This window comes from Marmota flaviventris, chromosome 3 (assembly GCF_047511675.1).
Source record: "Marmota flaviventris isolate mMarFla1 chromosome 3, mMarFla1.hap1, whole genome shotgun sequence".
In the NCBI taxonomy this organism is placed as follows: Eukaryota; Metazoa; Chordata; class Mammalia; order Rodentia; family Sciuridae; genus Marmota; species Marmota flaviventris.
Window position 1 is genome coordinate 124,042,008 of NC_092500.1, and position 27,087 is coordinate 124,069,094.

General features: G+C 38.7%; 1 protein-coding gene across 1 annotated transcript in view; it reads right to left on the reverse strand.

Annotated features, from left to right (window-relative positions):
* The window catches only part of Vwf (von Willebrand factor), a 162,995-nt gene that overhangs the window by 46,447 nt on the left and 89,461 nt on the right, over positions 1 to 27,087 (reverse strand). Inside the window, exons 28-36 of the mRNA XM_027951103.3 lie at positions 25,700 to 27,078; positions 24,760 to 24,876; positions 24,537 to 24,677; positions 24,142 to 24,285; positions 21,687 to 21,851; positions 20,716 to 20,759; positions 20,244 to 20,421; positions 1,610 to 1,830; positions 240 to 432 (exon numbers count right to left, since the gene is read on the reverse strand). Of these exons, the coding sequence (XP_027806904.2) occupies positions 240 to 432; positions 1,610 to 1,830; positions 20,244 to 20,421; positions 20,716 to 20,759; positions 21,687 to 21,851; positions 24,142 to 24,285; positions 24,537 to 24,677; positions 24,760 to 24,876; positions 25,700 to 27,078 (2,582 nt within the window). The remainder of the gene's footprint in view (positions 1 to 239; positions 433 to 1,609; positions 1,831 to 20,243; positions 20,422 to 20,715; positions 20,760 to 21,686; positions 21,852 to 24,141; positions 24,286 to 24,536; positions 24,678 to 24,759; positions 24,877 to 25,699; positions 27,079 to 27,087) is intronic.

Sequence of the window (27,087 nt, forward strand, 5' to 3'; positions counted from 1 at the left end):
TTTATAAATGTAGGGGGGAACCGAGGTACAGTGGCTTGTGCCCGTAATCCCAGCTGCTCAGGAGGCAGAGTCAGGATGGCAAATTCAAGGCCAACCTGGCAAATTAGCAAGATCCTGTCTCAAGGAATAAAGGGGGCTGGAATTCAACCCCTAGTACCAAAAAAAAAAAAAAAAAACACTTTTTAATTAAAAAAAATAAACGACAGAGAGAGAGAGAAATGTGGAGAAAATTTCCTTACCACAGAGGCCATACATCTTTGAAGCAAACACCTTGGGGCTCAGCTGCAGTTGAAACTCATTGTTTTGTGGAGTGAATGTGATAATGTGGCCAAGACGGTGGAATCTGACCTCATACATGATGGCACCATAGATGCTCACCTCCATGTTCCCACCCATGTAAGGGGCAGGGACCAGTCTCCCATTCACTGCCACCTGCCCAAAGAAGGAAAAGGTCATCAGTAGTCCCAGCAACAAGGAATCCTAGAACTTGAGTCTCGGCTTCCTACTGAAGTCACTGAGATGTCCTACACATTCATCACTCAACAGCAGTGTTGACCACGAGCCCTGATATTTGTCAACAGCTTTTCTAAAATGCAGGCACTTTGCAGAGCTTGCTGAGGAACAGACAGCTATAGTACTGTACAGACAGCCACGCACCTGGAGCTTGAAAGACCAGGGTTAAAGGGAACCTTGAGTCTGTGACTCAACAGGGAAGGGTGACCCCTTCAGGACAGGTTAGAAAAGTTGCTATTTTTCCAGCTCATCAGGGCCCTGTCTCCAGGATTATCTAACAGAAGTACTTCAGGTCCTCTTTGCTTGCACGTGTGTCCCTAGAAGCTCTTTTCTTTGGAGGCACCACCATATCAAACATATTAAAATGTACTCACACCCTGTGATGAATATAATTTTTGCTGTAAAAAAAAATTGGAAGGGTTTTTACCACTTTGATTTTAAAATTATTTGGCTATGAGTTCTCATTTAATATATGATGAGCTATGATTTTTTCAGAAATTATTGTTCATGTTCAGAAATTCTTGCAAAGTGAGAAAAATCTAGCCTACGAGTTATTTTCATGCAATGAAATATTTATGATTTTCAAGTGAACAAGTAAAGAAGTTGGCATAATGTAACCTTTTGTAAACATTTAATCAAACATTTATTTATACCAGTTTGACAGTTTTCAAATTTTGGAGCATTATAGTTTGTTTAGGCCCTAAATATTTCCAAAGGCCCTGATTTAGGCCCTAAATATTTCCCTTTGGAAAGCTCACAAGCCTTAGACACTGGGCTCATGATGCCTAGTGGGTAAACAGTCCTTGTGCCAACCCCAATGCTCTATCAGTGCCAGAAACTGGCACTAAATTCATAATTTAATGCTATCTAAAATTGATTTGCTCTTCCAATTCTGGGCTCAGAAAAATATGAAATCAGGCCAAGAAAAGGGAAGTGGCAAGGAGGCCCTCAGAAGAAGGTGGTGCTCTGCTAGTCTGGCAGAAGGTTGAGTCCCAACCAGCAGCACCAGCTAAAGCCAGCTGCCACCAGCTCCATGTGGCTCCCCTGAAGTTCTGTTGCAGCCTTGCCATGGGGCCCCACAGAAAGCACCTCTCACCTCCATGTCACTGTGGAGCTCAACCGAGAGGCCATCATGCTTCACCTCGATGGATTTCATGCAGGTCTGCCTCTCACCAGGGCTGCAGGCACCATTGTGGAGAATCACCTCCAGGTCTTGCTCCTTGTTTTGAAACAGGACATAGGAACAGCTGCCAGTCAACTTGAAATTCTGCCCATCAAAGGTTACAATGTGCCGAGTGGAACTGCCCATGCACACACCTGGATGCGGGGAGCAGAGGATGGATGAGACACTATTCAAATCCCCATACCTGCAATACACTCTCTGTGTCACCAGGCTGCACACAAATACAGTTTCACAGGCCATTTGAGGTCCTATCGACTGATTTCCTTCTTTTTACAGATTAGGAACCTGACTGAGGTAGAAAGGATTAGGTAACACTTGCCATTAAATATTTTCCTGGAGAAGGATTAGAAGGATAAATATTGCATAAAAACATGATAAATTGTAGAACCCTGCTTCCAAAATATGTAAATGTACAATGTGAATGATCTACTCTAAAGGGATGCCTTGGCCTAGGAAACAAAGCTAAGTTCCAGGGCTGTTATGACTTGTTGAAATCACAAGGAGCTAAGCAAGTTATGAACTCATGATCTCATTGTAAAGAAAATTCACCTAAAGACACATGTGTCCTTTCTGCTGCCAAGTGACTAATGGTATAAGTCTCCATGTTGACTTATTGCACAAGAGAAGTATTTCCAGGGCCAAAAACATGGTTGGGTCTCAGAGCTCCATCATTTGACCCTCATTCATTCACGTAATTAGCAAATTTTCAAGGTTCCTATTAAAACACCAATTTGTGAATACTAATCATTTTATATCTACATGTTTCAGTGAAAATTCCCACTTTAAAGGTACCACTGCCATTAATGATTTGAAAGCTAATCTTAGACCTAAATGAGGTTGAAGATGAGTTTTCCTGACAAATAATGACCACTTCTATTATGGTGGGTAAATAAAAGCTCAAGAACTGAGGGGCAGACTCAATGGAACAGTGAGACCACACTAATGCCCTTCCCTCATAGCCAGTCCTGGGGCACCTCCACCTGCCTGGGTGACTGATAGGGAAACAGAGTCACTGACAAATGACAGGTCTGGATGGACCATTTCTTGGAGCTTAACAGCCTCCATAAAAATTCTTACATTCAAAATCTCCTCATTTTTTCAGCATTTAATCACTTCTAACTACAAGACTGAATGCTACTAGCCTTCTGGGTCCATGCTAAAAGTATCCCTTTTATGATTTGAAGAAGTGTCCCCAAAGATCCTTGTGTTGGAGGCTTGGTTCCCAGGTCACAGTGCTAATAGAAGGTGGTAGAACCTTTAAGAGGTGGGGCCTAGTGGAAGGAAGTCAGGTCACTGGAAGTGTGCCCTCCAATAGGATATTAGAACCCTGGTCCCTTCCTCTCTCTTTTTGCTTCCCAGCTTCCACAAGGTGAGTAGCCTCTTCTGCCAGATGTTCCTGCCATGTTGTGCTGACTTACCGTAGGCCAAAAAGCAACAGGGCCAACTGACCATGGACTTAAATCTCTAAAATTGGAGTCTAAATGAACCTTTCCTCTTTTTAAATTGAGTATTTCAGGTATTTTGTCACAGTAATGGAAATCTGACTAACACAATTCCCAATACTTAAGCTGTTAATATCATCAAGTCAAAGAGTCAGCCCAAACTGCCATAGAATAGAATATATTTCAAAGCAAAGAAATTATTTTAGTTTACACTTGGAAAGCTAATAATAAAGACTCATTCCATGTGACTATGGAATGGATATTTTAGAGCCAAAGCTCAGAATTGAATTCTGTTTTACCCTTTGTTTGCACTATGACCTTAGATTACTTAACTTCTGTGACTTTCTCCTTTCTCTTCTGCATACTGAGGTTATAATAGCTATCTTTTCGAATTATTATGAGTTAGTTGCAATATAGATTAAATGTCTGATTGATAGAGCTTGACATGCATGTATGCAGGAAGCCATCCTTGAAATTCATGAGGATCTTCTCTGGGCATGAAGCCAAGGAGATTTAGGTTTGGCCTTAGGAACTATCTGTGGCTTTCCCACGGCAATAGATTGCCCAATGCACGTGACCTTTATCTCCGTTCTGCTAGGAAGATCCCCCATAGTAGCTCCGGAGATGGGCGTAACCCATTAGGAACTGAACAGTCTACCTTTAACCTTTTTGGTGAAGAACATTCTATAGAAGGCCTTTGATGTTTCCCAACATAAATAAAGCAGACACGGGCTGCATTTTGTTGTAATCTAGAAGCTCTATGTGTCTGATCGGCTTGCCCGTCCTGCCCCCGCTTTTGAAACTACTTTCTGTGTTCTGTGGTTTTTTTGCCACTCTATTTTTCTTAGCTTTTATTTCTCAGCCACCCATTCCACAGAGGGGAACCCCATTTCCACCATCTGTGCAGGGCACAGGTGAGACATACATATTTCATAAGTAAATCTATGAATCTTATGAATAAGCCAATGTTGTAGGTATATTAGAAGTTGAGTTGCCTCCATGTCTGGAATACCAAATTACTTCCCAATAAACCAACACATCATACACCAGTTTATCTGTCAGTTTTAAAGAGCTACATATATTTACACATTCCCATGTTAAATAGCGGGAAAAAGTAAAACTAAACCATTTTTTAAATTAATATATGAGAGGCATATAATAAAATATTATCACAAAGTATACTACTTATAAATATCTCCTGAAATCATTTTATCTCATTTCTCTCCTTTTTTTCAATATCTTTCCTACTCATTCTCTAAGTGACAATAAAAATACCTGTAACAGAATATTATATTAGAACTTTTGTCTGAATATCAAAATGTGATGAATACAGGTATTGAAGTGAATTGATAAACCAACTAAAATGTAAAGATTCAAAAAGACATTCAGGAACTGGAGGTAGAGCATTTGTCCAGCAAGCACAAGGCCCTGGGTTCAATCTCTAGCACCAAAAAATAAATATACCCAGAGTAACCAAAGGCTAGAGCAACAACTTTCTAGGTCCCTAGGTCCACACAGCTCATACACCCTACAAACACAGCACAGAATAATAAGGAGAAAAGTTCAACTATGACATTAAAAAAAATGCCTTCAGCATAACTAAAAAACAGAGAATACCCAACCTTTAAAGTAACTGTTAATAAAATAAGAAGAGAAAGCGGGGAATGGTGGCACACATCTGTAATCCCAGATTACAGATTAGCCTTGAGTTGAGGCAGGAGGATCACAAGTTCAAAGCCAGCCTCAGCAACTTAGCAAAGCCCTAAGAAACTTAGCTGTGTCTATATAAAAAATTAAAAGGGCTGGGAATGTGGCTCAGTGGTTAAGCACCTCTGAGTTCAGTCCCTGATACCAAAACAAAGAAAGAAAGAAAAAAATAAATGGTAAGATGCAATTGAAAAAGAATTTTTTAAAATATACATTATTTATTAATAACTATTTTGAAAACTCTGTGCAATAAATTTGGAAGTCCCTGGGTGAACTGGATAAATTTCCAGGAAAATAGAGATTATCAAAATTAACATCACTAAATGAAAAGGCAAAGAAACATAAGCATTACAATACCCATGAAAAAATTTAGATAAATTTAGCAAGAATTAGAAAAAATTACCCCCACAAAACAAAAATAAGAAAAAAACACCAACCCCAAATGGTTTTACAGGGAAATTTCATTAAACTTTCCAAGACCTGATAGTCCAGTGTTCCATAAACTGTTCCAGATATTGAAAATGGGAGAAATGTTCTCAAAGTTTTTTATGAAATAAGGTTTAGCATTAATTGACATCTAAATTAGATTTTAAAAATAGCACCAGGAAAACACACACACACACACATACACCATACACGTGAGACTCAGAGGGAAGATGGTAGAGTAAGAAGCACCAGGAGTCTGTCCCCCCACCTAGACAATAATGGCACTGGAATCTGTCTGCTATAGTAAATCAACAGAAATTCTCCCTGAGAAAGAACACATAATAGACTTATTAAACAAAGACTTTTAAGTAATGTCTTAAAGATATCAAAAAGTTAAAAGAGAATATGGATAAATTCAAGAAAATAATGTATGAACAAAATAGAAATATCAACAGATAGAAAATATAAAAAAGAACCAGAAAGAAATTTTGGAGCTGATTGGAACTTCAGCTCTAAAACTTTTAACTTCACTTTTTGTCTTCTAATGATTAAAGAGGCAAATACATTTTAAAAACAAAAAATAGCCTCTTTTATTGGACACATGGTACATAGAGATGTAATTTTGTGACATCAATAACTAGAAGAGTGTGGGTACAGAGACAAAGAGCAAGTTTTTGTTACTACAGTTAAACTGGAATCAATGTAAAAGAGAGCGTTAAAATTTAGGATGTAAAATATAATCCTCACAGTAGCCACACCAAAACAATAGACAAATACATACAGAAAATTAAAAGGGAATTAAAATGTTTCACTACAAAAAAATCAACTAAACACAAAAGAAGAAAGATGGATGCACCCTGAATTTATTCCAAATGTTTAAATTTGTTTGTTACTATTATGAATGTTTTCTTCTCTTCGTTATAATTTTGATTACTTTTTGTGTTTATGAATGGTATTGATGTCTATACCTGTTTTATATCTTATGATCTTATTTATTATTTTCTTATTGAATTAATTTTATCATACAAATTAGGGTTATCCAGATATTTAAATGATGTCATATCATTTACAAATAGTATTGTTTTGTTTTTCTTTTATCAACTTTTGTGCCTCCAGCCACAATGGGAAAAAAAAACTGTGTGACTGCTTCCATAAGTACTTAGAGTAGTCAAATTCAAGGAGACAGAAAGTAGAATAATAGTTTCTAGGGGCTGCAAGGAGGGAAAATAGAGAGTGAGTGTTTAATAAATACAGAGTTTCAGTCTACAAGATGATAAAACACTTGGGAGGTGGTTGATGGTAATAGTTGCACAACAATATGAATTTACTTAATGTCACTGGACTGTTCACTTAAAATAGTAAATTTTATGTTATTAATATTTTGCCCTAAGTTTAAAGAAATTAAAGTCTGCAGACCAATATCACTTATGAATATCAAAGTCAATGTACTAAATAAAATATTATCAAAAAGAATCCAACACCATATAAAGAAAATAATGGAACATAGTCAAATGGTATCAATATCAGGAAATCAAAATAATATATAATATTAATGTATCTAAGGAGGGAAAATCTAGTGATTATCTCCATGGATGTCAAAAAAAGCCTTCACCAATACCAAAATTCCACATTCTTGATGAAAACACTCAAAAAATGATAATTGAAAGATACTTTTTAATAGAATAAAACTCACTGCAATATATTTATGTTTCTGTATGCATATGTGTGTGTATGTGTGCGTAAGCATTTAGCCCTGAAATCAGTCTCTTACTTAATGACAAAATATTAGAGGCATTAAAGAACAAGGTAAGGATATCCACAATCTCCTTTACTATTCAAAATTGTACTAAATAATTTTGTGAATGCCATTATGAAAGAGAAATTAATGGAGGCACAAAAGTTGATAAGGGAATAGTAAAACAATACTATTTGTAAATAATATGACATCAAAACTGGATAACCCTAATTTCTATGATAAAACTAATTCAATAAGAAAATAAGAAATAAGATATGCAACAGGTATAGACATCAATACCATTCATAAACACAAAAAGTAATCAGTTAAAAATATAATGAAGAGAAAAAGACATTCATAATAGCAACAAAGAAATTTAAACACTTGGAATAAATTTAGCAAGAAATGTGCAAAACTCCTATAAGGAAACTTTAAAACACTCTTAGAAGACAGAAAGTTCAGCTTGAATAAGTGGACAGAAATCCTTGTCCTTGGATAGGATGTGACCACATCATAATGATGCCAGGTCTTCCAAAGTTGATGTATAAATATAATAAAATCTCAATGAAAATACCACCTAACTTTTTATGCAGCTAAACAAACTCACCCTAAAGTTAAGGGGGAAAAACATAAACAAGAATGAATAGCAGGAAAAACACTGTGGAAGAAAATTATGTGGAGGTTCTACTGGTCCCACTAGATATTAAAACATATTATAAAGTCTCTATAATTAAGATTATAGTACTGATACATGAATAGCTAAAAATAAGTGCAATGAAATAAAAATTCCAGAAATAAACTTATGCACATTTGAAAAGTTAAAATATAATGAAAGTTGTTCTCACATCATTAGGGTAAATTTTGATAAATCAATAAATGATACTGATTAGTTATTTTTAAAAGATAAATTAGATCTATACTTTATACCAGACAAAATAATCATCTCTGAATAGAACAGGTATCTAAATGTAAAGATGAAATTATATATGTAATAGAGGAAAAATACAGTTGAATCCTCTTTAACCTTGCAGTAGAGATAGGTTTTCTATGAATTATTTAAAATCCAGAATCAAAGAAAAAACTGATTAAAGATAAACTACATAAAAATAAAGAAGCCAAAAATTATCAAAACAAAGGCAAAAGGAAAAAAATGAGAGAAAATATTTGGAATTTATATCAGATAATGAGCTAACTACCCCAATATTTTAAAATAGAATATAAAGATTAAAATGCAATGGAAAGAAGAAATAGTGAACAAATCTGGGACAAAAAAAATAGATATTCAGCCTCAACAAGCCTAAAGGGCCCCAACTAATATGAATAAAAGGAGTCCATACCAAGATGCATAATAATCAAATTACCAAAAGTCAAAGATAAAGACATAATTTCTAAAGCAGGAAGATAAGAACAACTTGCTATATACAATGGAGTCACCATAAGACTGTTAGCAGACTCAGAAGTCAGTAGGAAGATATATTTTCAAGTGATGAAAGAACACAACTGCCAACCAAGAATACCATATCTGGAAATACTGCCCTTTGAAAATGAAGGAAAAATTAAAATTTTCTCAGATAAACTCTGATGTTATTTATCAGCACTGGATCTAACTTATGAAATATGCTAAAATGAGTCTTTCAGATTGGCCTGAAAGGATACTAAGCAGCAATACAAAAGTGAATGAAAGTAGAAGGCTCCTGATCAAGTAAGTATATAAATAAATAAATACTGTACTACTATAAGTATGGTGCATAAATTACTTGGATTACTGGTATAAAACTTCAAAGACAAAGCATAAAATTAATTATAATTATAAAATATTTTAATACACAATAAGCAAAATCTAAGACAACAATAACATAAATTGGAGGAAGAAAAAAGAGTAGAATTTTGTATGTAAATGATGTTACATTGTTATCAACATAGAATATATTGTTATAACTACAGTATGTTTTATGCAAGCCTCATACCTACTACAAAGAAAATACTATAGAAGATATAAAAAAAATGAGAACAGAATCAAAACATGTCACTACAGGAAAAAAAATGCGATCAATGAAATAAAAAGAAAGTCAGCAAGAGAGGAAAATACAGTACAGAAAAAGCTACAAGGCAGAAAGCAAATAATTAACAAAATGGCAATAGTAAGTCCTTCCCTGTCAATAACTGATGTAGATGTATATGTAAACTCTTCAATCAAAAGATAGTGACTATCCATTCATCTATTGAAGGGCATCTAAGTTGGTTCCACAGTTTAGCTGTTGTGAATTGTGCTGTTATAAACATTGATGTGGCTGTGTCCCTATAATATGCTGTTTTTAAGTCCTTTGGGTATAGACTGAGGAGAGAGATAGCTGGATCAAATGGTGGTTCCACTTCCAATTTTCCAAGAAATCTCCATACTGCTTTCCATATTGGCTGCACCAATTTGCAGTTCCACCAGCAGTGTATGAGTGTACCTTTTTCCCCGCATCCTTGCCAACACTTATTGTTGTTTGTATGCATAATAGCTGCCATTCTCACTGGAGTGAGATGAAATCTTAGAGTGCTTTTGAGTTGCATTTCTCTAATTGCTAGTGATGATGAACATTTTTTCATGTATTTGTTGATTGATTGTACATCATCTTCTGAGAAGTGTCTCTTCAGTTCCTTGGCCCATTTATCGATGGGATTATTTGTTTTTTGGTGTTTAGCTGTTTGAGTTCTTTATATACCCTAGTGATTAGTGCTCTATCATGTGTGAGGGTTAGATGAACTCTAGATAGGGCAGAGGGGTTGGAGGGAAAGGGATGGGGTAATTAATGATGGTGGAATGTGATGATCATTACTATCCAAAGTACATGTATGAGGACACAAATTGGTGTGAATATACTATGTATATAACCAGAGATATGAAAAATTGTGCTCTATATATGTAATAAGAATTGTAATGCATTCTGCTGTCACTTTTAAATTTAAAAAAAGAAAAAAAACTTAAGAATTATACTGAGTAACTAAATAATAAACCTATTTTTTTAAAAAAAATATGGAAGATAGAATTGAGATAGAGTATTTTTAATCACCCACAATCCACATGGAAAAAATTGCCTATTAACATTTTATTTTGAGGGTGCATGTTTTCCATTTACAAGGATCCTCTATATGTGTGTTTAAATTTACGTACACAGACACTGAACCCATTGTGAAATATTCTACATACAGCTCATCTCCCAATTTATCTGACAACATTAAATCTCTTTTCATTTCATTAAAATTATTAAAAGTAAGGTTTATAAGACTAAATGACATTCTAGTCTGTTCTATGGAAATAGTGTAATTTACTCATTCATTATTTGAAAAATATGGAAACAATAATTGCCCTTTGAAGGTTGTGTGAAGTCAACAATAAAACCTTCTGACTAAAAAAAAAAGAGTAACTAAATACTTTTTTAATAAAATAAAATCAGGCTAGGATGTGGATCTATGTGGCTCTAGCATGCACAAGGCCCTGAGTTCAATCCCCAGCACAACTAAATTTTTTAAATAACTCATTCATAATTAACCAGTGAAATGAACATATTTGAAAAATATGGAAACAATAATTGCCCTTTGAAGGCTGTGTGTTTGTGTCAACAAACATACTTATTTAACTGGGCAAGGTAGCACATGCCTGTAATCCCAGCAGCCCCAGAGGCTGAAACAGGAGGATCACAAGTTCAAAGCCAGTTTCAGCAACTTAGCAAGACCTTGTCTCTATATAAAAAATAAAAAGGATAGCCATGTGGCTCAGTGGTCAAGCTCCCCTGGGTTCAATTCCCAGTACAATAAATAAATAAATAGCAAGGTCCAACTATATGCTGCTCCTAGAGGTTCACTTTATATTTAAGGACACACATAAGCTTAAAGTAAAAGGATGGGGGAAATATTTCATGCCAACAATAAGCGAAACTCCATACTTAAACAGACAAATAGAATTTAATTCAAAATTGATCACAAGAGTACATGTACGAATATGTAACAATAAATTGCACCATTATGTACAACTATAATGCACCAATAAAAAAGTGCCAAAAAATGATCCCAAGAAACAAAGAATATAAAATTGACAATTCATTGGTAAAATGTAATAACTAGAAATATATATGCACCCAATATCAAAGCACCCAAACATGAAACAACCATTGACAGAACTGAAGATAGGATCAGCAGCATAATATGAGTAGAAAATTTCTGTACTTCATGTTCAATAATAGGACATCTAGACAAAAGATCAGTAAGGAAACAGAGGACTCAAGCAACACTGTAGACCAAATGGATGTAACAGATGCATACCTTCTAAACATTCCACCTGACTGCAGCAGGATGCACATTCTTCTCAAGCACACACAGAACAGTCCCCAGAAGAAGTCACATGCTAGTCCATAAAACAAGTCTTAACAAGTTTAAGACAAAATCATTCCAAGCATCTTTTCTGATCATGATAGAACAAAATTGGAAATCAATAATAGAATGATTTTAGAACATTCACAAATATATAGAAATTAAGCTCAGTTGAATTAAAATGGGTCAAAGGAGAAACTAGAAAATGTTTTAAGATAAATGAATATGAAATAGCATAATGAGACTGAGGGGATTCAGAAAAAGCAGTAGCAAGAAAAGGTTTATAGCAGTAAATGCCTACATTAAAAAAGAACAAGGACTCAACCAATTGACCCACACTGACAATCTTGAGGACAAACTGAGGCCAAAGATAGGTGAAGGAAGAAGATAATCAAAGATTGAGGATAAATAAATGAAATATAGAATAGAAAAGCAATAAAAAAATCAATAGAACTAAGAGTTGGGTTTTTTAAAAGATTGACAAAATTGACAAACCTTTGACCAGACTAAGAAAAAAGAGAAGACTCAAAATCACAAAGGAAAGAGGTAATAAAACAAACTATGGCATAAAAATAAAAAGGATTATAGGAGACTACTTGAATAATAATATATCAACAAATTGGAAAACCTCAAGAAATGAGTAAATGAAACATACAACCTACCAACACTGAATGATAAAGAAGAAACAGAAAATCTGAACAGATCTACAACTAGTAAGAAAATTAAGTCAGCAATCAAAATCTCCCAACAAAGAAAATCCCCGAAGGCTTCTCTGGAGAATTCTACCAAATTTTAAAGAAGAAATAATGCCAATTGTTCTCATATTTTTCTCCAAAATAGAAAACAAAAAGAAAGAAAGAAGGCAATATTTCCAAACCTATTTTAAGAGAATGAAATTTCTCTGATACCAAAGCCAGACAGACACTCCATGAAGAAAATAAAACTGCAGGGAATATTCTTGAGTATAAATGCAAATATCCTCAACAAAATACTAGCAAAATTAATTCAACAGCACAAGAAAAGGCTCATACACCATGACCAATGGAGATCTATCCCTGGGAAGCAAGATGGTTCCACATACAAAACCAATCAATATGTTACACCATACTAACAGAATAAAGGATAATCATCTCATAGATGAAGAAAATATTCTTGTCAAAATCTAACACCATTTCATGTTCTATGTGTGTAATATGAATTGTAATGCATTCTGCTGACATATATAAAAAATATCAATTAAAAAAATTTAACACCATTTCAAGATTAAGACATTCAACAGACTAAAATTAGGAGATTACCTAAACAAATAAAGACCATTTATGAGAAGCCCACAACTAACATGATGCTCAATGGTGAAAAACTAAAAACTCCTTCTTTTCCTCAAAGATCAGGAACCAGGCAGAGAAGTCCACTCTCGCTATTTCTATTCAACACAGCACTGGAAGTCCTAGCTAGAGCAATGAGGCAAGAAGAGAGAAAAGTTATCCAAATAAAGAAAAAAAGTAGTAAAATTATATATCACAGATGATATAACCTTACATGTAAAAACCCTAAAGATAACACACACACACACACGCACATGCATTTAAAAGGAAAAAAAAGAGAAAACCCTGATGGATCTAATGAACAAATTCAGTAAATTTGCAGGATATAAAATCAACATACAGTTGTATTTCTATACACTAACCACATGTCAAGAATGAAATGGGACCCTTATAACATACACAAAAATCCACTTCACAATTAAAGACTTAAACATAAGACTTGAAATTAAAACTCCTAAAAGAAAACATAGGTCATAAAATTGGTCTTGGTGATGACTTCTTGGATCTGACACCAAGCATAAAACTAGACAAGTGGGACTACATGAAACTAAGAGGCTTCTACACAGCAAAAGAAACAATTGATGGAATGAAAAGACAACCAGTGGAGTGGAAGAAAATATTTGCAAATCATTTATTTGATAAGGATTAAAGTCCAAAATATACAATGAACTCCTACAACTCAATACCAAGACACACACACACACACACACACACACACACACACAGAGAGAGAGAGAGAGAGAGAGAGAGAGAGAGAGAGCCCAATTTAGAATTTAAAAGTGGGCAAAAAATATCTTGAACAAATATTTTTCCAAAGAAGATATACATTGATGTGGCTGTGTCCCTGTAGTACGCTGTTTTTAAGTCCTTTGGGTATAGTCCAAGGAGAGGGATAGCTGGGTCAAATGTTGGTTCCATTCCTAGATTTCCAAGGAATGTCCTATACGGCTTTCCATATTGGCTGCACCAATTTGCAATCCAACCAGCAACCCAACACTTATTGTTGTTTGTCTTCATAATGGCTGCCATTCTGACTGGAGTGAAATGAAATCTTAGGGTTGTTTTGATTTGCATTTCTCTGATTGCTAGAGATGATGAGCATTTTTTCATATATTTGTTGATTGATTATATATCCTCTTCTGAGAAGTGTCTGTTCAGGTCCTTTGCACATTTGTTGATTGGGTTGTTTTTTTTGGTCTTAGCTTTTTGAGTTCTTTATATACCCTAGAGATTAGTGCTCTATCTGATATATGAGGGATAAAAATTTGCTCCCAAGATGAAGGCTCTCTATTCACCTCACAGATTTTTTTTTTTTTTTTTTTGCTGAGAAAAAACTTTTTAGTTTGAGTCCATCCTGTTTATTGATTCTTGATTTTAATTCTTGCGCTATAGGAGTCTTATTAAGAAAGCTGGAGCCTAATCCCACATGATGGAGATTAGCCTATTTTTTCTTCTATTAGACACAGGGTCTCTGGTTTTAATCCTAGGTCCTTGATCCACTTTGAGTTGAGTTTTGTGCATGGTGAGAGATAGGGGTTTAATTTCATTTTGTTGCATATGGATTTCTAGTTTTCCCAGCACTACGTGCTACATACAGGGACACAGCCAAATCAATGTTTATAGCAGCACAATTCACAATAGCTAAACTGTGGAACCAACCTAGATGCCCTTCAGTAGATGAATAAATAAAAGAAATGTGGCATATATACACAATGGAATATTACTCAGCAATAAAAGAGAATAAAATTATGGCATTTGCAGATAAATGGATGGAGTTAGAAAAGATAATGCTAAGTGAAGTTAGCCAATCCCAAAAACCAAATGTTTTCTCTGATATAAGGAGGCTGATTCATAGTGGGATAGGGAGGGGGAGTACAGGAAGAATAGACAAACTCTAGATAAGGCAGAGGTGTGGGAGGGGAAGGAAGGGGGCAGGGGATTAGAAATGATGGTGGAATGTGATGGACACCATTATCCAAAGTACAGGTATGAAGCCAAGAATTAGTATGAATATACTTTGTATACAACCAGAGATATGAAAAATTTGTGCTCCATATGTGTAATATGAATCATAATGCATTCTGTTGTCATATATAAACAAAAAATTAATTTAAAAAATGACAAATAAATAAAAAAGAAGATATACAAAAAGTCAACTGGCATATGAAAAAATATCCAATATCACTTATCATCAAGGAAATGCAAATAAAAACCACAATGAGATATCACCTCACACATGTTAGGGTGGCCATTATGAAAATAAAAAGGAAGCCAGGCATAGGGGTGCACACGTGTGTTCCCAGCAACTCAGGAGGTTGAAGCAGGAGAATCACAAGTTAAAGGTGAGCCTAGGCAACTTAACAAGACCATGTCTCAAAATAAAAAATATAAAAGGCTGGGGGTGGGGCTGGGATTGTAGCTCAGTGGTAGAGCACTTGCCTAGTGTGTGGGGGGTGGGGGGGCAGGAGGGTACTAGGTTCGATTCTCAGCACCACATACAAATAAATAAAAAAATAAAGGTCCACTGACAACTAAATATTAAAAATAAATAAATAAATGGCTGGGGATGTAGCTCACTTATAGAGCACCCCTCCATTCAACCCCAGGATAAAAGAGAGAGAGAGAGAAGGAATGTGAAAAAAACTAGAATCTTGTGCAATGCTGGTGGGAAAAAAAAATAGTGCAGCCACTATGGGAAATAGGAGGTTCCTCAAAATAGAACAACCATATAATCCAGCAGCCTCACTACATATCCAAAAGCACTGAATTCAGGATCTCAGGTATCTGCACTTCCATGATCATTGCATCATTAATTCACAAGAGCCAAGACGTAGGAACAACCTGACTGTGCATCAGTGGACTCACATAAAGAAAGTGTGACACATACATACAGTGATGTAAAAAGGAGGAAATCCTTTCCTTCTCTACACAAAGATGAATTTTGAGAGCATTATGCAAAGTAAAATAAGTCAGTCACAGAAGGACAAAAGCTATGTGAATCCACCGACATGAGGTATTTGAAATAGTCAAACTGATAGAAGCAAAAAGTAGAATGGTGGTCAGCAGGGCTGGGGAGGGAAATTGGGTGGTTGTGTTTCAATGGGTGTAGAGTTTCAGTCATGAAAGATAAAAATGTTCTGGAGATTTGCTGTACCACAATATGCAAATAACTAACAACACTGTACTGTACACTTGAAAATTTAGTAAGAGGGGAGATGTCATGCTATGCATTTTACTATGATTTTTAAAAATGGAAAATGGAGGGGATGAGCAGATAATTCACAAAAGTAGATTTAAAAAAGTGGTATTAAACATATTAAAAAGTCTAACCTCATTATCATTAGAAAAATATTCCTTACCTGAAAAGTAAAAAATTGGCAATAAATTAAAATATATAAGAACACATTGTACTAGCTAGGCTGAGAGGAAACATAAACTCTTATAGATTGCTAATGAAAATTTCAGTTTTACACAACCAAATCTTAGGAGAATCTGAAATTATCTCACAAAACTGCATATGCACTTCTTTTTTGAACCAAAAATCCCATGCCTAGAAACCTACCCTGCAAGCACCCCCAACTATAGGAAAACCCATATTTTAAGGTTACTTATTACAGCATTATTTGTAATTGCAAAATATTGGAAATAATCTACATGGGCATTTATAAAAGAGTAAACTATGGTACACAATAAAGTAATAAGAAGCTCTCTTTGAACTCCTACGGAGTGGTTTTCAGGATATACTTTATACACACACACACACACACACACCAGGGGCACTTGACCACTGAGCTACATCCCTTTTTATATTTTATTTAGAGACAAGTCCTTGCTAAGTTGCTTAGGGCCTTGCTAAGTTGCTGAGGCTGGCTTTGAACTCAAAATCCTCCTGCCTTAGCTTCCCACACATGGGAATTACAGGCATGTGCCACCGTACCTGGCTCAGGATATACTGTTAAGAAGGGGGAAAAAAAGCAAAGTAAAAACCTGTACGAAATCTTTCTTTGTACAGAAAGAATCACAGGAAGGATGAATAAGAAATGAAGGAGATTCCTTACCCCAGGGAGTGAGTGGAAATAGACAGAGGGGATAGGAAATGTTGGGGTGACACCTCTGACTATACCTTTCTATAGTGTTCTGACATTTAAAACCATGCTAATGTATCATAACTAAATAAAATAAACATATAAAAGAACCAGTAACAAAAACAACAACAAATCAAAACAAATAAATAAAATTTAAAAGGATAGGGATAAAGGGTGACCAAAATGCAATATGCACAAAAATATTAAACTAACAGTAATAAATAACTCCATTGAGGAGCTCCTGATGTGGGGGGAGGTGCACTGGCCTACATGACTTTGGAAAACAAAATTTTACTCCAAGACTGAGACAGGAAGGATTGTACACAAATATTGCATTCTAGTTAGTAGATTTGTTTTTCATAAAGGTCAAGGGTCAGCAGTTCTGAAACTACTTTACGTGTATTCTAGAATCAAGAAAATATATTGTGGGTAATGAGAGCTAAGTTTGCTATTTGAGAAGGGAAAATGTCAAAAGAATACAAGAGCCAAATTAGAAGGACTCCCAATAGTCAAAACTGGGGCCATTGAAGGAAGAACACAATGGGTGCTGGTAATTGATCATACTGCATGGGAAAAAATAAGAATGCACCAGTTCATATTGATACAAATAATTACTTTGATTAAATAATTAATTAGAAGGAAGGGAAAGCTCTTCATTCTAACTAATACAATGTAGATGATGGAAATACAAACTCTATTTGGCAATCTCAATAATAAAATTTTTTTCAGCAGAAAATCAGCAATGGAAGTCAAATTTGGTAGGTAAAGGTTTCCTTATATAGTTTCAGAGTAACTTTATACATGATAATTATTAAATAAAAAGAAGAAAATCATAACTTCCAGTGGAGAAACCTGGAACACCATTCTAAATCAAGTGCCTGTACTTATCAACACCACTAATGGGGCAAGTTAGGATCCTGAACTTCTTCACCCCATACACTGAAGGGGACACAGCAAGTCTTCTGGGGTATCCTTGGCAAAATGTACATACAACCTGAATTCATCCCAAGTTGAAAGACATTCTGCAGAAACTACCAGCTAGTATTCTTCAAAAACCATCATGGTCATAAAAATCAGAGAAAGGTTCCAAATTTAAGGAAATTGAGGAAACATGACAACTAAAGATAATATGTGATCGACTGAATCGACTCAGTGACCCAAAAGCAAAGGGCATTTGTAGGACGATTGGCAAATTTTGAATAAGAAAATGGTATTTTATATATGTTAATTTCCAATTTGGGTCATTATATTGTGATTACGTAAGATATAACAATCTGGGTAAAAGTATAAAGAATTCTTGGTACTATTTATGCACTTTTACAAGTCAGAAATTATTCAAAGTAAAAATATTTCTAAATGTTTTTCATTTCAAACTTTTTTTTTTCAGTGCTGAGGATCAAACCAAACCTGGAGCAGGTGATCTAACACCAAGTTACATTCTTTGCCCCTAAAAATGTTTTTTAAAAATCTAAATTTTTTTTTTTTTTGCAGTGCTAAGGATCAAACCAAGAGTAGTGTCTCACACATACCAAGCAAACACTTTGCCACTGAAGCACATCCCCAGACTCCCAAAATCTAATTTTGTCACTCCTAAAGGCCTTTACTCACTTTAAGGTTATAAAAGAGTCAAGAGGAGCACTGATGTTTGATCTTTAAGAAGAAATTTATTTGAACAGAGCAGCTCTTGTGTTGTGTGTCTCCTAAGAGGGACAAATAAGAGGCCTAAGTCTACTGAGCAGGATTTTTAAGAGGCCACTCCAAGAGATGGATTTACGTTCCTTGAAGTTATGGAGGATGCAGTGCTGACACCTGCCTGAGGACTCTAAAAGACAGAAGCTGTGACTGTGGCCACAGGTGGTCAGGCAGTAGGCAGTAAGAGAGGCACTTGCTGCTGTACTGGGGACAAAACAAAGCAGTTGCCTGCTTTGTTCCAAATCCTGGAGGCCAGATATAGGACCTACAGAAGGAATGGCACCTGAGATTTTATTAAAAGCGACCGTGTCTATAACTTTTGCAAAAGGGTGAGGACTTTGAAAGAGAGCGAGCCTATGAAGGGCCAAGTACAGAAGAACCAGATGCTTTGTGGAGAGAAGCAGCAGCAGCAAAGGGATATAGAAGACTTCTTGTACCCAAAGGAACACAGTGAGGGAGTCCTTGAGAGATCTTCAAGAGAGCTGACAAGAGAAAGAGGTGGCTGACAACACCTGTCGGGCCAGAGAGGGCAGCAAGCTGAGCCGCAAAGAACCTTCTGACCTGCCTCCCCTCTCCATGATCCGGCTGTGAGAGAAGCTGGGCACTCCCCTTCCCAGACTGCAAAGGTGCTTTAACTCTGATCAAGTTTAGAGTTTTAATTATTATATAGTTACATTATATTATATATTATATATTATATGTGTTATATTGTATATTACATTATACATTATATTATATTATATTATAATTATTATATTATATATATTAGTAAGCACCTAGTTACCAAGACCTTATTTGATGACTTAAAGTGACCACAGAATTCTTTATGAATAAGCAGAAGTAACATGATGTCGGCTCGAGTTTTCATCTATGCTAGCAGGGAAATGGATCCCACTAAATCAAAAAAAAAAAAATGGCTGCCCATTAATTATGATAATAGCAAAAACAGTAACCAGGCAAACTTTTCACCTGCAGCCTGGGGATGTCTGGACTAATAGAATCATTAGCCCCTTTCAAACATAGCTCACTGCCAGCAATGGGGCAGGGGTGGGTAGAAGGATAAAGCAATATCAGAAAAACTTGAAAGGGATCTACCTGAAGATTGCTACAGGAAAGGGCAATCACATCCTAAGTGGGGAGTGAGATATAAAATACAGTTTTGATGGCCTCCCACAGTGATATCTGTTCCACATTCTGGTGATGAGCCATCCTCTGCTGAACAGGGAACATCATAAGCAGCCATTTTTACCAACCATGAGGCAGAGGGCTCACCCAACCCCCATGGGTAAACACGCCCACAGCTTTACATGAGAGGGACTTGAATATGTCCTCCTCTTACAACAGGCCACCCTGATGATGAATGCTGCACAGAAACTCCATATAGCTATGAGGGTGATTGGAGTCTTCTCTGGAGGCATCTCCTTGCTATACTTCCACTGACACATCCCAAAGGCAGATTCCTGAGGTTGGCTTGCCAACAGCAAGCTGAACACTAACTGCACAGAAGCAGTTTTTCCTTGGTTCTGCATTATCTCAGAAAGCACCTCCTAAAGACAGAGAACTTTATACCATCACAGAAGAGACTAGACAAAAACACACCCAGAGAACAAAACACCCAGAGAACACGGGAGGGAAGGAACACAGGTAAAGGAAGCACGGTTCCCACAGAGGGGAGCAGAAGGGCACTCGCAGGCTGTCAGCTTTGGCTGTACCTTTCTGCACCCAAGTTAAAAGCACAGCTCCTTTGACACTGTCCATGCTGGGGAAGCAAAGACTCACAGGGGCAGGTCCAGCGGCAGCCACAGGTCTCTTCCACCCGAATAGGGGACTGGCCACTGGGGCATGAAGGCCTGGGTCCCCGATCACAGTTGACCCGATGACTCTTCAACAAGGTCTGACCATCTGGCAGGCAAGTGACTGTGTGGCACTGATCTGGCAAAGTCCAGACATCCCCAGGCTGCATGAGATTAAAAATGGAGTCAGGTAAAGAATGGGCTAAGGCACCACAACTCGAAGTCCATCTGTCATACAACTGACCACATCTGAGGACTCAAGAGATCGGCCTTCATGCCAAGGAGGCTATACATGAGATCAGAAGCAGGATTCAAGGTCTACAGATCCCCAACCCCTTCCCACCAAAAATAACAGGAGAGTAGAAGCAGAATTGGACTTAGACCAAGAAGAATGAATTAACCAAGAAGAGCCCAAAAATACATTTGTGATCTTTCAAAGTCAGAAGAAAAGGACTTACCCTCTTCTCATTCCCATCTTCATCCATGCAAATTCTAACAAACCCTGAAACAGATACAAATAAAGCTTTAGTTCCCACATATCACCCAGAAATTCTAAGCCATTCATGATGTCTGCTTGAGCTACCTGGTCTAGCCTTAAAGACAACTCAACTCTGAAAAGAATCTGAATTGGTTTCATAGTGGGGTCAGAGGACACAAAGTTAAGAAGTGAACATCTGTCGTTCATCAGACATGCTTTGTGGTAATTATTAATTATGATAATAGTAAATAGTAACCAAGGGTGACCTTTACACCATCACAGAATCATTAGCCCCTTTCAAACATAGCTCATTGCCAGGAATGGGGGGCGGGGGAAGGTAAAGCAAGATCCTAAAAACTTGAAAGGGATCTACCTAAAGATTACTCCAAGGAAAGGGCAATAACTCTGTGAGGTTATGGCTTACAGTTAATTACAATAGTAAAATACAAAAAAAAAAGTTCCCCCCCAAAATTATATGTTTGTGTGAGTTTTTCTTCTTTTGAGTTTCTAACCTAAAATCAACTTGATCTATGGTCCTTTGAATTTAGATTCTATGTTTTTGGACTTCTAACGCCCTTTATACTCATGTGAAGAGTGAGTATAGAACTGTGGTCTGCAAGATGTTGGGGTTTCTTGCTTATGTCTTCCAATTTTTTTGTTCAAGATCCCTCTGCACAAATAAGCATGGTTTTCTCAGCTGAAGTTTAGATGGATGGTTCCAGTGGAAAGAGAAGGATGAACAGAATACTTTCTGGTGGGTACTGGAGGTTTGTAGTGTTTGCCTGCCATAAGCAGAAACTTAAAAGGTCCTGGTCTATAACCATCTTCAGTCAAGGGCAGATCTTATGCTCTTTTTCAGAGGCACCTTGGGTCTCTAACAGTAGTTTTGGTTTTGTGGGGGATTTTGTCATTGATTTTGTTTTTGAGATAGATATGAAAGAAAAGACTCACCAGAGCACAGCTTGTGGAGGAAGGAACTGTCCAGGGTGACCATAGTAGGGAGGTCTTCAACTCGCTGGAGCCTTACCACATTGGACCTGGCCTCTGGGCCTGCCAAGATCCTCAGCTGGGGTTCGTCATACCGATCCCCAATGCCAATGGGGAACACTGACACTCCTAGAGTTAGCAAAGGGACAAGAAAGGTTCTGTGGTCAGATGGGCTCAAAACAGACTGGCTTGATGCTATTCCCAACACCAGCATGTAACTGTTTAGTCTGGTCACATACATCAACCCTGTGAAGAAGGCATTCATTCATTCTGAGCTCCTACTCTGTGTCAGGTACTATCCTAAGTAGTGGGGACATAGCAATGAGCCAAGCAGTAACATCCATGTTCCCTGTCTTCATGAAGCTTATGTCAGGAAGGGATAGACAGCAAACACCTACAAAAAACAAACAAACAAACAAAAATCCCTCAATATATAGTATTTTAGATGTGTACACATGCTTGTGGGGAAATGAAATGGGATAAGGAGGATGGGAATGCCCAGGAGGAGGGATGGGGGTTATCATTTTATATATGGTGGTTAGAGAAGTGTTCAGTGAAAAGATGGAAATAAGGATAGAAGGAGGCAAGAGGGCATCTGAGGGGGGAATAACCCAAGCAGAGAGATCAGTGAGTGTGAAGGCCCAGAGCAGAAGTGCATGCTCTGAGTGGCACTGCTCTTGCAAAGCTTCTTAGGTCCTGGTCAGGACGTAATGTGTTCTCTTAAGGAAACAGAAACCAGCCAGGACGATGGGGCAGAGGAGTAACAGGAACTGACTTGGATTGCACAGGATCACCACAGCTGCTGCTCTGAGAATGAACCATGGGAGATAAGAGTGAAAGCCAAGGTTGCAGTTAGAAAGCTACGGGGGTGATCCAAGTGTGAGACACTGGGGGCTGGGGTATGGGTGATGGTGTGATCCTCAACATATTTTGAAGACTTGGCTGTGGTTTGCAGCTGAATTGTATGGGGGCATGAGAGAAAAAGAGGAATCGAGGATGCTGGGATCTATAACCTGAACAATTTGAAAGGACCGAAAAAAATACTACAAGAGGAAATTTGGTTGTGATGTCAGGAAGCTGGTTTACAGGGAATTGTCTGTTAGAACATCAATGCTCAGTTGAGGGGAGAAGTCTGGGCCAAGGACAGGAATATCAAAGTCTGTGGTATATAAACATGTTTAGACTCATGGCACTGTATGAGACCACTGAGCGCTGGATGGAAGAGAACATTTCACAGGGCTAAGCCAAGAGCACTTCCTGCCCAACTCTCGATAAGAAATTGAGACTTTAAATAGTTCAGTGACTTGCCCTGAGTCACCTCTAAACAGTATTTGCTTTTTTTCCTAATAATACTCTTTCTCTAGATTCTTGATACTAAAGGAGAAAAATCTCCAACCTAAAATTCCTTAATTCAGCTTTCCAGAAAGTTCTAGGTATTTGTAATCTGAAATAGAGTGGAGTTGCTAGCAACTTTTTAGCTCCTGTGAGTTCATTTTATCATCCAAATATATACCCTTTACCTTTTAGTATCCTTTTTCCTAAAATTATAGATTTCAACAATATATCATTCATTCAACAAAAATATTAAGTGGTCAGCATTTTGTGAATCGCGCACAGGTGATCCAAAAATATAGCAAGATTTTGCCCTTTACAGAACTCCCAGTTTGTTCCAGAAAGAGCTATGTACCAAACTAATACAATACAATTGGCACATTTTGAGTATTTCAAGTATGGTACAGAGAATCCGGTAAATACCTCTCTCAGGAAGAACATCTGGAAAATGTTAAGAGAAAAGACAAGGCTATGCAGCATTTGAAAAAGGAATAGTTAGTTCTCCAGGTGGTCATGAGATGACTTGGCATCACCCTACTCACTCAGACCTCCCTTGGGCACATGATGCCTCCATCCTGGCTCACTTCTGTTGCTATTTACAGCAAGGGTTCTATGGGGCACCAAGGCCAGGTCATATCTATGCCCTTCCCCACCCAAATGCACCATCGTTTGTGTCTTGTCCCTCCAGCTCATTAGCCTGGTAACAGCAAAGGGTTCTGAAGACCCTAACAATTCTCCAGGACCCACAATGAGTCACTCTGGCCTTGGGGTGTGGCATTCCAGAGAAAGACCAAGGACACCACATTAAAAAGTAAAGGTGTAGAAGTACAGTCATCCCTCGACACAGGAGGAGAATGTGAAGAATTTAAGGCTGTCATCACAGCACACAGACAAGCCCAGTATAAATGCACCCTTACTATTGCTTTGTTTCCTAATAATGCAATGACTGAACTATTTCCTGATGTTTGGTATGCAAGTGGGTATCAAGCAAATTCAAAATCAGCCAGAACATCCAAAAGCAACCTCCATCCACTTTCACTCCTCTGGCTTCTTAGAAGAGTCTCAGGATTGTACACTAGACACTCACGGCTGGATCTGGCCACTTCAGCTGCTGCATCTACTGAATCAGTGGAGATGTCCATGACCAGGACGACCACTGCCTTTGAGGATCCAGGCCTGGCACCATGTACTTCTGAAGTGACATATCGCACAGCAAAAGCCAAAGCATCCCCTGAGAAAGAAGAACAGACCAAGTCAGTACCAACTGCAAGAGCAAGTGTTTCTGAAGCAGGTGCACATCCAGTCTCATGGAGGATCCTTAAATGGTTAGAAGACTGAACAATTTACAGTGGGATCTAGAAGAGACCTTGAAGAGCATCCAAACAAGGCATAAAGTGACAGACCAAGGTCACTCCAGTCACTTATGCCAAGAATTAGGACCAGAATGCATATTTTGCATCCAGGCCAAGGCACCAACATTACCAATTTGGCTGGGGCCTCCCTCCTGCTGCATAAGATCCACTAGATTCAGTAAATGGGCTTTGTCCTGGGCCACATTCCAGGGCACATCGATGGTGGTGATGCTTCCATATTGGAGCACGGATACCTGAGTGAGGTGAGGCCCTAGTGGAAAAGAAAAAATGAGAGTCATTTTGAATCAGAGCCAAAGCCTCTTCTCACCTGCGGCCTCAGGTGTATCACTCACCTATGTTGGCCTTGGAAATGAAAGCCTTGGCAAAACTCTTCATTTCATCAAAGTAAGAAGCTGGAAAACCAGAGGAGCCATCCAGGAGAAGGACGACATCCAGGGGCTGGCTACAGTCTGCAAAGAGGACAGGAAGGTGAGCACACAAGGACTGCCAGGAGACTCCAAGTCAGGAGCCTCTCAGGGGAGTGTCTCGAAGTCCTGGATGAAGATGGGGGCATAGGGCCAGCCGATGCTCTCCAGCTCCTGCACATCAGCCAGACACCACATTCAGTGGGCTATGCACGGCTCTCAGGACCACATGGCTAGGTATTCTGGGATAGTCCTAAACATACGGAAGAGACTGGCTTACAAAAAAGGTTAAGTATTTGCCAAAAATTATCCAGCTAGCAAGTGGCAGAGGTGAGATTCAAACAATGTAAAGTGATCTATTTCCCCAATCTGAGTAGTGATATCACCTGTCACCTGGCTTCCTGGCCTTGACTGGAGGACTGTAAGCTACCTGGAATAATTCCATCCCATACAGTGTGGTCTAAAGGAAGCTGACTGTCACCAAAATTGACAGAAGTTACCTTCAAGGCAGAAAGTGGGATTGAGTGGGGTTGCAGCTGGGTGATAAAGTAAGACTTGCATTTTTCACTCCATGTCCTTGGTATTATTTAAATATTAATAATAGGCTTGTATTATCTTTGAATTTATAGTCACCAACAAAATAAGATTCCCCAACACACACACCCTCACCTTGCAAAAAACAAATAAATAAATCACAATGTAGTTCTCTCCTACCCAGAGGAGGATACACAGGCACTCTAAGGCACAGGTTTGACCAAGTGCACAGAGCAGGGATGATGGGATTAGAACCCAAGGGTCACATGACAACAGCTGCATACAGCACCAAGGCTCCTCAATGCTCCCACTTGCACATGAGGCGTCAACATACCTGGGGCAGTGGGTAGAGTGGGCAACTGCAGCCCCTCTTCAGAGCAGCACCTCTGCAGCACCAAGTCAGGAGCCTCTCGGGGGAGTGTCTCAAAGTCCTGGATGAAGATGGGGGCATAGGGCCAGCCGATTCTCTCCAGCTCCTGCACATCAGCATGCGGGCCCACGCCAATGGGCACCACCTGGATGTCTCCAGGCAACCTCTTGATCTCATCAGAAGCAGGATTTCCGGTGACCATGTAGACCAGGTTAGGTGCCTGGTCCCGGTCTCCCTGGCCAGCAGAGAAGCTGTTCTCAGAGACATACTGCAGGGCCAGTCCCGTGTTGGTCCTGTTTCCACCCCGGTAGCGGATCTCCCGCACCTGCTGCAGCACATCTCCCTTGGACTGTGCCTCGCTGAAGGTATGCTCCACAGTCACCGTGTAAGAGTACTGCAGCACAGAGACGTGGATGCTATCCTGGCCCACATTCATGCGCTGAATCACCTCTTCCATGAACTCCTTGCTCCTGTTGAAGTTGGCCTCCCCAACTTGGTCTGAGCCCTCCAGGACAAACACCACATCCAGAACCATGGAGTTCCTCTTGGGTCCCGATGGTGAAATCGCCAAGAGCCCAGGACCCACAGTGACTTGTGCCACTTGGGGATGCTGCGTGGGTGCAGGGGCCTCGGGGGCAAGGTCACAGGTATAGCTGATAATCTCATCCCTTCGCTGCTCCAGCTCATCCACGCTGCTCAGCACAAAGGCCTTGTTTTCAGGGGCCTGCTTCTCAATGAGGCGGATCTGCTTGAGGTTGGCATGTGGCCCAATGCCCACCGGTATCACAATGACCTTCTTCTTCTTCAGTCCCTGGACATAGCGGACCAAGTTCCGGGTCATCCGTGGGGGCTCCTGGCTGGCAGTCAGGAGCAGCACAATGCGGGAGGCTTCAGGGCGGGTGATTTTGCCAAAGATTTGGAACAGAGTGTACTTCAGGACCTCGCTGGTGGAGGCCACCTGGCTGCCCACGTACTTCACCTGGCTGGTGATGCGCCGCAGCTCTGAGGGCCGCTTCCGAGCCTTGAGCTCAATGTAGGCATGGGAGCCATCGTGGTACTCCACCACAGCCACGCGGATCCGCTTCTGGGAGATTTGTAGTCTCTCCATCATACCCACAACAAAGGCCTTCAGCACTTCAAACTCAGCCTCGGAGAGCTTGGAGGAACCGTCCAGCAGGAAGACCAGATCCAGCAGCTTGCTGCAGTAGAAGTCATGCAGGGGTGGCTCTGGGGTGTCCTCCACATACGGGGTGGTGGCCCCAAGTGGGGCATCTGTAGGGGGCAACACCAGGCCTCCAGGTTCCTGGCAGGCTTCACAGGTAAGGTTGGCACCATCACAGTGACTGTAGCAG